Source organism: Terrapene carolina, unplaced genomic scaffold (genome assembly GCF_002925995.2).
Source record: "Terrapene carolina triunguis isolate 2854851 unplaced genomic scaffold, T_m_triunguis-2.0 Scaffold189, whole genome shotgun sequence".
NCBI lineage: Eukaryota > Metazoa > Chordata > Testudines > Emydidae > Terrapene > Terrapene triunguis.
Genome location: NW_020664540.1, coordinates 8,165,576 through 8,180,961, shown reverse-complemented (window position 1 = coordinate 8,180,961; position 15,386 = coordinate 8,165,576). Strand labels below are relative to the sequence as shown.

Below are 15,386 nucleotides of genomic sequence, written 5' to 3'. Positions count from 1 at the left end.
AACTTGTTCTGCCGCTTGTGCAGGGAAAGCCCCTGGCGGGCCGGGCCAGTTTGTTTACCTGCCGTGTCCACAGGTTCAGCCGATCGCGGCAGGTAAACAAACCGGCCCGGCCCGCCAGGGGCTTTCCCTGCACAAGTGGCGGAACAAGTTTGGGAACCACTAGACTGTTCTCAGTGGTACCAGAAGACAGAACAAGGACTAATGGTCTCAAGTTGCAGTGGGGGAGGTTCAGGTTGGATATTAGGAAAAATGTTTTCACTAGGAGGGTGGTGAAGCACTGGAATGGGTTACCTAGGGAGGTGGTGGAATCTCCTTCCAAAGGCCTGGTCCACACTACCCCCCCCCCACTTCGGACTAAGGTACGCAAATTCAGCTACGTTAATAACGTAGCTGAATTCGAAGTACCTTAGTCCGAACTTACCGCGGGTCCAGACGCGGCAGGAAGGCTCCCCCGTCGATGCCGCGTACTCCGCTCGCCGAGCTGGAGTACCGACGTCGACGGCGAGCACTTCCAGGATCGATCCCAGAACATCGATTGCCTGCCGCCGGACCCTACGGTAAGTGTAGACGTACCCTTAGAGATTTTTAAGGTCAGGCTTGACAAAGCCCTGGCTGGGATGATTTACTTGGGGATTGGTCCTGCTTTGAGCAGGGGGTTGGACTAGATGACCTCCTGAGGTCCTTTCTAACCCTAATATTCTATGATTTTAAATCACTACTTTAGACTTTGGCAGCAAATCCCTTGTTTGTGGGTAGGATGATGAGGAGAAACTGAAGTTAGTATTATGAGAACCAAAAAGCAAAGCCATTTACGTGGCTTAAGATTGGGCTACCTGAGAGGATTGGTGGTGCATTTATTGGACTTTTCTCAATTTTTCTCTCTCTCCCCCAGATAATGGTTTTTCAAATCTGGGTTCATATGGTGAGTGCCAAAAAGTATAAATGCACAGTACAGAAATGCTGACTAATGCATTTATTACATGTGTTTCTAGTGAGTTGTGATGCCCCCAGCTACATAATGAACTTTTGGTGCAAAGTAGCCTAACATTCTACATTATAAATCGTATCCTGCAAACTAGCCAGCCAACATCAGCATTTCACAATGTGCTAATAAGTTCTGTATATTGATAAGTGTTGTCACTTGTTGCTTTTAGGACAGTGGTGAATCTATTGGCTGATAACTTACAGGTGGTGAGAATTATTATTTTTCTCCCTGATGGAATGTTGAATTACAAAATTTCCATAAGTGGAGGAGGAGTTATAAAGTTCAACTCTGGTTAATTCTTCTTGATCGGCCAGTTCCTAGTAGTAATGATGTACAACAAGTTAAATTAAAGGATCGTTAAAGTTGCTAAATCAAACATTACGAAATGCCCAAATTAAGGTTGCCTCTGCAAGTGTAGTTCAGCCTCTTTGTGCATCTGCATTATGTTACAGTCTCTAGTTACGTCATCACGTACCATTTATTCTATAGGACCCCTGCATCATTCAGTGCACAAGATGGACAGCGAATGAAGCAGAGGGTAAGCAAGAAGGGAACAGACATTCTTTTATATTTAAGACACTAGATTGGGACTCAGAAGAGTTGAATTCTCTCCTTGGCTCTGCCACACACTTCCTACATGATACTGGCCAAGGCTGTCATAATACGTATATATGTGTAAGAGGGCTGAACTCAGATTGCACAGGCAGCCTTACTTCTAGCACTTCCTAATTTTTGGAGTGCTTGGCTTTGCAACCTTAATGTTCTTTTAATGTAACTTTGTGTATGTAATAGATAATTCTTTAGAACCCTTAAGTGTCTGTTTTAATACTCAACCAAATGACACAAAATGTTAATTCCTTACTATCAGAGATTATGATGTAGTCTTTTGTAATTGCTGTAGAACAGCCCAGCTTCATGACCAGCTCATCTGTTCCCCTTATGAGAGATGAACTTATACACTAAGTCCTCTCTAGTGTAGGTAGCATTTAAGTTTTACAGTATAACTTGAAGATTTTATGGCTGCATCTGCCATTTTTGAAATCGCATAAAAATCATCCCTTTGTAGCCAAAGATACCTGTTTTGATTCTCTCCTTCTCTCCTAATTTTATTAGTAGACACTGGACAAAACTAGTGGACATTGTAGTTATTTTTTCTTCTTACTGGAAAATAATTGATTAGACTTTTTTTTTTTAATTGCTACATCTCTTGTCAGTGGAAAGCTTTCCCTCTTTAGTTTCAACAAACTGATTTCTTTAACTCTTTTGTAGTTTTTTTTTTTCCAAAGGATCCATGATTAGTTTCTTTATTTTTTTCCATATTGTTTAATATATTAAAGCAGGGTGTGTTAAATCAAACCGATTTAAATCACTAATTTTAATCTTGATTTAAATCAAGTTTTCCTTCTTGCTGACTTTAATCATCAGTTTTAATTATGTTTTGCACTTGTACTTTTTATTTTCCTAAAGAAAGGTTGATTCTGAAAGGTTGGTAACTGTTAAATATGTTGATTTGCAACTAAATAGAGCCTCTACACTAAATTTGGTGTGCATTTTTGCCGATCAGGATACACTATACATATTTATTTAAGCAATTATATAGCTTAATTTATATTTATTCAAATTCTTAATTTTTACATTTTTGTTATGGTAAATGATGCATTTCTTATTTACTATATTAATATTTTATTTGTGATTTGTGTCAAGCACTGTTTGAATTCAATTAAATGTACAAAACCAGCATTTTATTTTTTATTATATATGACTCCCTTAAAAGTGGTGGACACACACATTTTTCAAACATTATCAAAAAATGTTTTGCATTTAAAACTGATTTAATGAAGTATCTGTAGTTAGTGAATCAAATTGATTGTTTCTGGTTATTCTATTCTTCAAGATTTTAGAACTAATAGATCTCAACCTCTTATACCTAATTATTATTCATAGGTTGGAAGAGGAAAACAAGCTTTCCTGCTTTTTTCAGTTCCCAGTTGATTTCATAACTTTGAATGAACTAGTCATTGAACCTAACTAGTTGAATAAATTGAAATGAAGAAGCTACTGCTGTCAAAAGCTGGTTTAGCACTTCAATAAACTCGGGTTCCAGGTGCCTAGCCAGTGATTTCCAGCAGTTCAGTGGTCTGACTTCCTTTAAAGCTTGGCAGAATACATGTACTGTGTAATATTATTTTTGGTATTTAATTTACATGATTTTAATAGATTATAATAAATTTAGACCTTAACTTAGGTTTTCAATTTCAAATTTAAAGTGTGTTCATTTAAAAAAAAATCACCTGTATTTAATTTAAATAAAAATATTTGATTTATTTATTTATTTAAATCTTTGGGGTTTTCTCAACCTCACCAAAGTGCTGTTCTTCTTGTGAAATATGTAACTGTATTTGTTAATATGAAAAAAGCTGGAGTTATCCTCTTAATGAACAGAGCATGATATCCTGTGCAGTGCTGTTTACTCATGAGTTGCCAAAAGAGAGATTCATATCTTATGTAAGCTTCATGGTATAAATATACTTAGTACATTCAGCATTGATTTTCTTCATATCCTAGAGAAAAGAAAGAACGCAAAGAGAACATATATTGGACAAGAAAACTGAAGTAACTTATTAGATTATTTATTAGTATATTAGATTCTGTATACATACAGAAAGTAAGAAAGATACATCCAAATGTTTAGCACGTGCAAGTTTCTTGTTGCACAATTAGCTCCCTTCTTGGGAGTGGAATTCAATGAAATAGGACTCCAATTTGAAAAACAAACAGTAAGCACACAACAAAGGATAAGCAATTAAATGGTTAGCCAGAGGCTAATAGAAATGCATGGGAAGAGTGACATTGTGTATTAGCAGAAAATCTAAATTTGATATTAATCTGAAGCTTTCTACAGCTGAAGTTGCAATAGAAATTATAATTTTAAAAAATCTTTCTGAAGGAGATAAGTGTCTGAAACTTCAGACCTGCGTACGTAGAATGAATTGTATAATACAAGTAAGAGAGAGACTGATGGACAGTTAATGATGAATTGTAAGTTACCGTTTCTTGACTTCAAGGGTTTTTAAAATCTGCCTTTTTGTATGCATGTATCTGTAGGTCAACATCAGAAAATTTAGTTCTTTGTCTTCTTCCTAGGGTAATACTGATATTTTAAAAATTATATTCAATTATACATATTCTTATATAGCACATACCTTCTAATTTCGGTAATAAAAGAATCAAATTGGTGACACCAAATAAAATTTCTCACCAGGCCTTATCAACAACTGTGTGTCAACAGGGAAAAACAGTTCTAGATTGGAAAAATCTGAGCTTTTTAATACAAAGAAGTGAATATTTCCTTATTTAGTGACCTAGCAACTGTTTTTAATTTAACCTTGCTGTAGGTACATGTCACTTTGTATTAATACATTTCACTTTCTTTATAGAGACCACATTCCTTCTCTTCAGAATTTACCATTAACTGTTTCAGTGCTGCAGCTTCTGTGATTACTAACTTTTAAAGATTGTAACAGTCTATTTTATTTTTTTATTGTGTCTAATCTTAAAATCAGCTTTCAGAAATGCGCTGTATTTGGTTTCAACTTAAGTTGATTAAAACCCCCAAAATAATTGAGTATACTGGAGTAATCTTTAATCTTATTAAATCCAAAAAATGTTTTTCAGATTTTAAAAATATTTAAAGCTTTTTTAGCAAATTCCTAAAATCATTCAGTTCTGAAGGGTGGAAGGGTACCTTCATAGTAGTTTTAGGTGTGTCTTATAAGCTACTGTAAAACTGAACAAATCACTGAGTAATTTTCGGTTGGTCTTGGAACTATATGTAAACCTTTACAGACAGTGAAGACACAGTAACATGAGAAGTAGCCTCTTCTAGAGGCTAATGGGTTGTAGATGAGATAATATATTAATGAGTAATAGCAAAGAAAGTTGTAAGAGTTGTTGTTTACCCCCAAGGCCTTTTTACAGAGCGTAATGATTAACTGTATATGTTTGTCTATATCATTGCCCTCATCTAAACAGAATCGTAAATGCTTAATTGTGTATCATAGTTCCTATGCTGCTGACAATTTAATAGAGATTCTTCTTTGACTCTAAAGTGTTCTGTGCTTTTTAAGCAGGAGGAACAGAGTTCTGTCTCTGTTATTCCCATGATATTCCTAGTGGCCATGGTATGCAGGACAGGGATAACCTTTGAAGTCCTAGTTGGCTACATATTTGTTATAATTCCTTACCAGAAATATTAGTAATTTTGTATTGTAAAAATATATCAATCCTGTATTTGCCTAAATTGCTGCAATGTGTATTAGATATTAGTGTACTGACTGATTTAAAAAAAAAATCAAAGGACATCATTTTAAATATTTTCTAAATATAAATAATTGTCATGATTTGTTCACATAATTTAGTACCCCACAGATATTTTTTCATTTATAAAAGAAGGGTGAAGAGAACATGCTGCAGCCAGGCTACTGGTTGTAGATCAAGTTTAAGGAAGAAAGCTTAGCAAGAAATTCCTTTTTTTTCCAACTTGTATGGTTTTTTCTCCATTTTGTTTCATACTATTTTTCTTTAGTATCCTATAAAATGTTCCTTATTTCAAGATTCTCATGTGGTAGTAATCTCTTTGCTGCTTTAGTTAACGGGTGTAATGCATGTGGATTTGTAGATATTTCTAATGGAAGTATATGAAAAAAAGCATTAATTTTGTCTGTGGTGCCACTGAGTCTAATAACTAGCTGGGATGTTACGTTCCAACCACTCTGGGCAAGCCATGCTAATTGTAATTACTAGAGATGCTAGTATTCCAGTACTAAATCTGTTCCACTTCTATTCACAGCTATGTCATCTTATCTTTTAATTGTTAAATCTGAACTGCCTGGTGCAATTGCAGGATTCATAAGTGGAAATGACAGCGGGTAAGAGAAAAATGTTTCAAACATTATATAATGGAAGAAAGCAAGTCCTGTAGAAGGAGTCCATCTCTGTTGCAAAGTATGGATACCAACATTTCCCTTTGATTTCACACGCTAAAAAATTAGTGATTTACAGGAGTTCCTGGAACACAGAATGATGTTGGCATGTTTAAGAGTTCTTCATCACATACAAAAATAGAGCCTGATTCTCTTCCCTCATAAATTTCACATTACTTTAACTCCATAGATTTTAGTGAAGTTATTCCCAAGTAGGAAATTAGGCCTGTAATTTCTGAGCTTGATTTTGCAGCCTTTGAAGTCAAAACTCCATCCAAAAAAAATCTCTCTTTCTACATCAGGAAGCAAGAATCTTGTGAGAACTGAGCTTGAAAAGCGAAGGCAGAAAAAACCAAAACGTTTAAACTTCTGTCATGTTATCACTTTGCATATTGTTAAACCGCAATACAAAACCCATCAGGCATTCAAATTTAAATATTTGTTGTCTTGCTTCAATAATTGGACTTGTCTTGAGAAACATGCCAAGTTTTCAAACATGGTTTATAATTCCCCAACTTGGTTTCCATTAAAGAAATTATGCTTTGGAAGTACAGCTATATAGTTGTATATAGCAGGCAATGTACATTAGATCTGAATCAGATCCATCACAAGAAAACTGGCTCTGCTAGCTAAGAAAAACGTTCCAGCTTCAGCATTAGAATATCTTATTTTGGTTGTTACGGTGCTGTCACCATTCATAACAATATGTTTTAGGTTGTGTTATGGCTGTTTTGAAACTCTTATTTTAGGAGATTTTTTCACTCAGTTATAACATTTTTCTCTGGGCTTAAGCTCAGTATACAAACTCTGACCGAGAGACACTGTGTATGCGAGTGATACAGACACAGTACATAAATGTTGTAGTGCTTACTTTAAAAAATGTTATTTTTGCTTAATTTAATTTTTTCAATTTGATACTTTTTTATGGTTATAATTAAAAACTGTTGTCACTTAGGGAAAGAGCAGTCTGTGATAGTCTGAATTTTTTTTTTTTAATAATAGAGGTCATTAACCTATTAAAGCACTGTATAAAATGGTCATGTTTTGTGTTTGCTTTTAATTTGGAAAATATTGCCATAAGCTTGAAAAAAAGATGTAATTGTTGTCTTTAACATTGTAACTAATGTCATCTTCCACCTTCAACCTGATATTTTAAGCCCTCTCTGAGCACTGTGACATTAAGCATATTGAATTGATTGGGTAAGTGTTATGTAAAAAATTCTTTATTTTTGCAGTCCAATATAACCAGACATTTACTATTGATTTTACTTTACTTTTAAATAATGGTTGTGTTCATTCAGAGTTGACTCTTTCCAACAAAAATTTATAATAATTAAAAGTTGCTACAATCCTTATCTTTTCATAATTATTGGCATTCATATAACAGTAGAATCTAGAGGCCCCAATCAGGAATGTGGTCCCATTCTGCTAGGCACTTTACAAGCGTCTATAGTGACACAGTCCCTGTCTGAAGACCTTACAGTCTAGAAGAGTTGTATTTCTTAATGTGCCAAAATTTCTGCCTGATACAGACGCCACCAAACTTTGCTGGTTGTCATGTAAATAATTCATATGTTCAAAACGAGAACACTACCAGAATATGTATCTTACCTGAAGCATACTGAGGGTTCCTTTGGTCTGATCCATTTCCATTTGAAGTCAATGGGAATCTTTCCACTGTGGGTATGATCAAACTCCCATAATCTGTTCCATATATAAAACGTATTCTGAAATTACTGATTAAGCCATAATCAAAGTGCATACACTGAACTATGACTTTTTTCCTTGTTTTTTCTGCATGTCCAAAGCCTGTTCGCTTCATCTATAACTTATATAGTTTAACCTTTTTTCTTTAAAGCTTCACACAGCAGCCTGAATTGTCATGATGGAGCAGAACCTTTAATATTTTTATTTCCTTTTGTCCATTTGTTGCAACCTTAATGTATACCTCTTTGGTAGTTAATTTGTAAAATTGTAGGAAATAATTAAGCACGCAAAATACGTAATCGAATATCAAACCTAAAGGTAGTCTTAAATATGCAAGGGACATAAATATTGGGTGGCTGATTTAACTAATTATAGTAGGAAATTTGTTTCCAGATGTGGTTACATGACAGTTTTGTTTCTGTTAGGTCAATATGGCATCTGATATGCTTTCATTTTGGTGCATGGTTTATCTTAAACTTCAGTTAGTTTAGCAAATTCACACACTTGAAACATCACTATCTGTGAAAAATGAGTTTTATATGCATGTATAGGATATAAATATGCACGTATGCAATGTATTTAGAGTACGTGTATGCATGTAAATTTTTCTGTAGATAAAATTAAAAAAATGTATAAGTGTTTCCAGGCTTAGGACCATAGTTTGCAATGTGCCTTAATGCCTATTTCGTATATTTTTTAAAAAAGTACCGTATACACACTTGTTAATTGTAAATGGAAATGTTTCAATCAGTCTGAATAACAAGAACTCCATATATTTTTTGACGATGACATGAACGTAGTTTAAAACACAGACTGCGTCAAAATGTTGTAATTTGTGAGCTCTCTGTTAACATTTAATGACCCTGTCAGGAGGATATGATTGATGCAATTAAGTTGTCTTGCCTGTGTGTTGTATAAGTGATATGGACTGAGAGTAAGAGCCTAATTTAGAACATATGATGGTCTTGTCCTGTTCTATTTGGGAATGAAATTAAATCAATTTATAAATGTCTGTTTTTAGTTTAAAATATGGAAAAAAAGAACATCTGCTTGCCAAAACATTTGCAGTACAGCTAAAAACTTATACTCCATATTTCATACTTGGAACATTTTTATCATAGAGGAGTAAAGTTACAGCTCAAACCAGTTTTATAGGAAATCTAAAAACTTTCATTTTGAGAGAAAATGTTTTTATACTTTAATACTTTATGGAAAAACTTGGGGGGGTTGTTTGATCACTGATGTTTCACTCTTATATTTTTAATAAAACATAACTTCCATATTTCACACTAAAACACTTTAAAAATATTTTTGTAATACTTTTTTTCTGACTTGTATTTCATATGTTGTAGTTGTATTTTATATGGTGTTTGTTTTTTTTTAAGAATGCATTTTCCAAACATAATAGTATTGATTAGTACATGCTAACCAAAAAAGTTTTGTCCTCCTAACTCATCAATGGTTATTGGTACTGTAATCTATTGATTGTTTAGCTGTTGGTCTAGACAGTCATATAGCTTAAAACAGAGATGCCGCTGTATACTGCAGCTGAGGTACTTCAGCTTACCCCTCACTTAGTGCCGCATGTATGGTCCATTTACTTACCCCCTCTATTAATTTTAAAGTTCATCAGCCACCCTGTGGGAAACAAATTATGACAAACTGTGAATTAAAATGACATGTAAATATATTGGGGGCACACTTTCAGGGAATGACCTCAATAAAGTACTGAGTAAATACAACATTTTAAAGCAAACATGAGGGACAAATTGTAAACAGTGAGAAAACTGTCTCTATATTTATCCAAGATGGCTGCTACGATTACTGCTGGAGCTCTGCTGTTGCCTAGGCTGGATGGTATTAACTGACACTGCTCCTAAGGGCTGCAAATAGCAAAGTTTCATTAGAAAGTAACTGAAGCTGTAGCACATCAAGGCAACAATACATTTTTAAAAAAAAACTCTAATATAATGTTTCTACAAAAGTTTTCAATACATAGCAAAATGGTCACTTGACTTGAAAGTATGACCTCCAGTTGGCAATAATGCTGTCAGCTTGTGGACTCTGGGCTTTTTATCTCACTATACATAACACTTTTTTAAAAAACAGGACTGGTAGTTGTCCACATAAGTGACCGTCTATATTTTTCATAGATTGTACTTTTTCTATGAAACTCAGGTCATCTGCTTCTTTTCTTAAATGATGTCTTGAGGGTGCTGCCTGTGTATGAAGTGCTAACCATATCCTGGACTACACAAACTCTAAGGCCAAGGTGTTTATAGGTAATAAACCTGAAGGCTGATGTGCAAGGTATTTATCTGTCAAGGATATGGTGGTTATTATCAGGTTAGCAGGAAGCACCCTCTGTTACTGTTTTTAATAACAATTTGTGCCTGTGTACTTCAGGTTCTTTGGAGAAGGGACTCTAACTTTTTGGATGAATTTTGACTTCTGTAAAGCATTGTGTACCTCTTTGATGCACTATATGTAAATGACAAAGAAGATGATCTTTCACCTCCTTTTTCTCCTTTACTTTTCTTGTATCTGTGCCCCTAGGAAATATTGGCCACTTTTCCCACAATAAATATTTTTAAAAAATAAATCTCATTCTCCCTTCTTTCCTTACTCTGTCTCTCTTCTCCTCAGAAAACGTACATTTCTCATAAACGTTATTTGAAGACTGAATATGATGGATATAGATGTTTTCTCTCTGCTGCCTGCAACCCTTCAGCATGTTTTTCACAGAAACTTGGGCAGAAGGGAGAAGTAGGGTCTTTAAAAATCATTATAATTAATTTTTTAAAAATTAAGTATGCTTGTGTGTAGCTTAGCTGTCCATGTTGGCATCTTGGAGGTGGAGATATGAGCCAAGGTCATGTGGGAGAAACAGGATAGGGAAAAGAGTGGGAAGCTAAGATGACCACTTTTGTTTTGGTCATATGGATGTGTGGTTCTGAGAGCACTAGTCAATCAGATTGCAGCTGTCATACTGTACAGATGTTGAGATTTAACCATGGTCCTGGAAATCCCAGTGCTGTGATCAACTACTTTGTCTGAGCTCAAGGTTTTGCATACTGCATGATTATTAAGATGTAATCACAGCTATGTAAATCAGGCCTCTTCCACCAATCTCAATGCAAGTATTTGCCTACCAGAAAACTGTCTAGAGTGTTGGTCATTCCTGTATTCTGACGTTGGAGAACTCAATTTCAATACAACCATATATATATAAACTTAAAAATACAAATCCTTATAGTGAGCATGATGATCTAGCGATGCTGAATTAAAAAAGCATATTTTTCTCCTAAGAATTATTTGTCCAAGATAAGTGTTTAGTAAAGTAGTAGATGTATATTTTAGGGCCTTTGAACTTTGTGCAATTTATAATTAACTTTTCCAATAGGTCATGGTATCTTGATGGCAGAGTGCTGTTACTGATTACTTCAGTCTGCATTGTTTTTCCTCTTGCACTTCTTCCGAAAATTGGTAAGTAATTTAAGGAAAGAAGATAGTATTATTCTATTTTAGTAGCAATTACAACTGAGGACTTAAAAACCTTAATGGGTTATTTATTTATTTTAGCTGGCAGGGGGTTGGTGATCGTAGGGACTATTTAAGTTATTGTAGCATGTTCTGCCTTCCAGGCCTGCCTAGTTAACCTATTACTTGGGTTGCAATAGTATTTTGTCTGCCATACTAAAATAAAATCTTTACAGCAGAACATTAAAGAGCTGCATTTACTTACAGCATGCCATTAGTGGTAAGCCAGTTCTAATTCTGCCCTACAAAACTACATAAATGATCTGTGACAGGCAGTTGGAATGTTGTTATTCTGAGTCTTAAGCCCCAGATACCAAGCACTGTAATAGAAAACATGCCTAAAATGTAAAGCTTTAGCTGTACATTAGGATCAATTTTCTTATAAATTGCCTTTTATTTTTACTGTTATTTTACAGGCTTTCTTGGCTATACAAGTAGTTTATCATTTTTCTTTATGGTGTACTTTGCTCTTGTGGTAAGTTAAAAATCAGTGCACAGCTTATCTAGCTAACATTTTTGTTATTGTTTAAATGCTTTTATAAGTCTTCCCTTTTTTTTTTTTTTTTTTTTAAATTTCTCTTTAAAATTAAGTGTTTTTTTTTTTTCTCGGTATTCTTTTTTTTTTTGTTTATTTGTTTTTTTTTGTCTTCCCTTTTTTTTTTTTCTTTTTTTAAAGTTCTCTGTAAAATTAAGAGTTTTCTCTGTGTCCCGGCATACACTTTTTTGGACAGGATAAGTTTGTTTTTCTGAAGAGATGAAAATATGTATGAACTTTAAAGCATGTGAAAAGATTTAAAATAATTATATTTTGGTCTGGTAAATGTAACAATATTTTTGTTTTGCTGACACGGCAGTGAAAACTGGCATGTACACTTCATTTTCCTACTTGTGGAATGGAATTCTGTTTTCTTAGCTTCTAACTATTACTGTAACTAGCACAGGAAGAAAATGTCATATTACAAGTAAATTAAATTTACATGTAGAATGAAGTGAGACAGTTCAAAGTGAAACTGCTCAAAAAGAATCCAAGAGAAGTAGAACTTAGGCAATTTATATTAATACATCAAACACCTTCTTTGCAACTGAAAGGAAAACTTCTTTCCTCCGAGCCATTTGGGGGATTTTTGACCTGATATTCCCCTATTGTGGGCTCTGTAAAGGAAACAGAACCAAATATTGGAGCTGAGATCTGTTATGCAGCCCTAGGAAGAGAATTGTGCCTTAGAATTGCATTGCTTTTTACTGGAGAGAATATACAGTTGCTAATGCACAAATGTAATATTTAGTAGGATCAAGAAGGTATGTAAAGAGTCCTATTTAGAAGTATGGCAAAATGCCCCCTGCTTTACTCTGGCTTGCATTGACTTGCACGGCAGACTTATTGTAAAAAAGGATAAACATTGTGGAAAATGAGTCCAAAGAACGTGCCATCCAGGAGAGCAAGGCAACCCATTAGGAACTGAACCGTATGATAAAACCAAACTTCAAAGCTGTCCAAAACAGCTCCTTAGGGGATCTGTCAAGAACTGAAATGCTCTTATGGGGAGGTTGGGAGGTAATCTTCTGCAGCTTCGTATTATGGAGCAACAATAGCCTCTCCATAGTTAACAAGGCTGAAAATGAGTTTCCATTATTAGCTCAGTGTTTGACCTCCCCTCTAAAATACATTTTAAAAAAGCTACCACCCTCAAGAATTATTGGTTAGGTCTTGGGCTGAGGTACGTGCAATGAGTTTTCAAATGCACTCTGTAGTCCTTTTACATTTAAAAGGAAATGGGTGCAGTTTTCAGAAATAAGTCATTACGATGAATGAAAAAATCAGAAAAAAAAATTTGGTTTAAAAAAGAAATGTATGCATAGAACCATAAGAGATTAACATAAACTATAAGCAAGATTCAAACATGGATACTGCAGAGGTAGAAAGCATTTTGGTTCCAGGCCCAGACCTTGTGTGTGGGGCTAGGAAACACTATGTATTTCAGAGATGCGGAGGGTACTACATTTCTTATGAAGCTATACAAATTGCACGTTTCTGCATTAGTTTGTACATGACAAATTAGGAACTACAAAGAAATGTAAGTGAGGCCATATGCCATTATGTATGTTTAAAGAAAAATAATACTGTTAGGCAAAAATTTAAGGTTTTTTTTTTTTTATTTTATTTTATTTTTTTTAAACTGCGACTCTGAAAATCTGGAACCTGTATGAAATGCAATTTAGTTTTCATAGTTAACTACTTTGAAACAGGTGATATGTACTATTGAAATACATGTAGTTTGCACAGTATTAATTTCTGTCATGACCAATGTACTTCAATTTGTTGCAGAAGAAATCTGCACCAGTCATTGGAAGTAATACCCTTATTTTACATATACAATAATTCTGTACAATCGGCTTCATGTACATACTGTCTCCTTTGGCTTTTGCTTGTGAGCACAAATTTAATATTCCCTGCTGCAGGGATAGGCACCATATATTGCTCATATCTTATTTAAGCAGCATGGTCTAGTGCAGTGGTTCCCAAACTGTGCGGCACTCCCCCCCAGAGGGCCGTGGAGGAACATTCACGGGGGCGCGCGGCGGGGCCCAGGCCAGCCCCCACAGTGGGGAGGGGGACAAGGAGGGAACGGCACCCCGTTCTGGCCCCATCTCTGCCTTCAGCCCCACCTCCGCCCCCATCCCCACCTTCAGTCTCCGCTCTTCTGCTGAGCCAACTGCTGTCATGGCGGAGAGCACGGACAGATTCAATTACTGGTAAGGCGGGGGCACAACAGGAAAAGTTTGGGCACCATTGGTCTAGTGTATAGGGCATTAAACTGGGTTCTTTTCCTAGATCTCTGTCCTGCTGTGTGATCTCAAGCAAGTCTCATCACCTCTCTGTACTTCAGTGCCCTCATTTGCAGTGGAAATAATGGAACTTACCTGCATTTGCAAAGTGCTTTGAGTTCAGCTGATGAAAAGTATTTTAAAAGCTTCTAAGCTGCATAATTTAAGACCTGTGTTATTGCTGCAGAGGGTTTTCTTGTGCCTGTGTTGCAAGGTTACATGAATAGCATGCCATATACCCACTATTCCCTCTGGCCACACTTTTGCTGGGGATACTGCATGAGAGTGGGGTGCTTCTAGTCATTGCTTTCTTGAGAATGCCACAGGTTTGCACATGTACCTCAAGAAGAGTTCGTGTAAGTTCGAAAGCTTCTCTCTCTCAGCAACAGAAGTTGGTCCAATAAAAGATATTACTTCATCAATCTTGTCTCTCTAACATGTTTGTACAGATAGTTGGTAGATTTTCAGAGATAAAAGGACAGATCTCTTCCATTTTATCCCTGTTATGAATCTGACCCCTTATTATTTCATGTTTAAAGCCTCGAGCAAGTGATACAAAGAATTTCTAACCTCTAAATATAGATAACTAGAATGGGAAATGTGGACAGAGCCATAAATACAGTGACAGGAAGAGTGCAACTATAATTATAAATCAACTCATGAGAGGGAAAGTGTCATATTTTTTTCCTTAATTTCCTTCTAATTTTCATTCTCACCACATGGAACTGTCAAAACCATCAGTGTAGGTAAAACTCCCTATAGCTTTCTGGGAAATGTTAGGGTTTTGGTTTTGGGGGTTTTCTTTTCCCACTTTTGGCTTCTAATTGCAACCACATTTCTGCCATTGCAATGTTAGACCTATACTCCAGCCATGCCTCCTTTAAGGCAGCCTTTAATATCTAGTTAACTGGCTGGGAATGATGTTGGCAGCATTTTCTATCAAATCCTGTTTATCTTCCTTGCCCAGCTCTCCAATAGACAAGCAGGTTGTTTACAATTGACGCAGTGCCCTGTATTACTGTGTTTATCAATATCCTCATGTTCTAGTTATTTATATAATACCCCAGCTTTTAGGCAGTCTTGAGAATATTAAATAAACTCTGTCTTTACAGGTTGTAATAAAAAAATGGTCCATCCCTTGTCCACTGACATTAAACAGCCCTATAGAGATCTTACAGGTAACATACATGCTATTTTGAAGCTTTTCTAACTTTTTAGTAATATAAGTAATTCTTTCTCTACATCAAAACCCTCGGGTTAGTAATATTTTATAATTTAAAAAATAGTTGATAAATCCTTAGTTCCTTTTCATTCATATAATATTGGTATTCTTTAATTAGCATGAT

At 35.3% G+C, this 15,386-nt stretch overlaps 1 protein-coding gene across 6 annotated transcripts in view; it reads left to right on the top strand.

Moving 5' to 3' along the window:
• Positions 1-15,386, top strand: part of SLC38A6 (solute carrier family 38 member 6) — a 60,881-nt gene that overhangs the window by 30,794 nt on the left and 14,701 nt on the right. For 5 of the 6 annotated variants that reach the window (XR_002909223.3, XM_024219855.3, XM_029912107.1 and 2 more), the window contains exons 6-9: positions 5,835-5,913; positions 11,078-11,160; positions 11,631-11,689; positions 15,153-15,218. Coding sequence is in view for 5 of the 6 variants with exons in the window: in XM_024219855.3 (XP_024075623.1) it covers positions 5,835-5,913; positions 11,078-11,160; positions 11,631-11,689; positions 15,153-15,218 (287 nt within the window). In the remaining variant the exon portion in view is untranslated. The remainder of the gene's footprint in view (positions 1-5,834; positions 5,914-11,077; positions 11,161-11,630; positions 11,690-15,152; positions 15,219-15,386) is intronic. The other variant, XM_024219854.3, reaches the window with a different exon arrangement.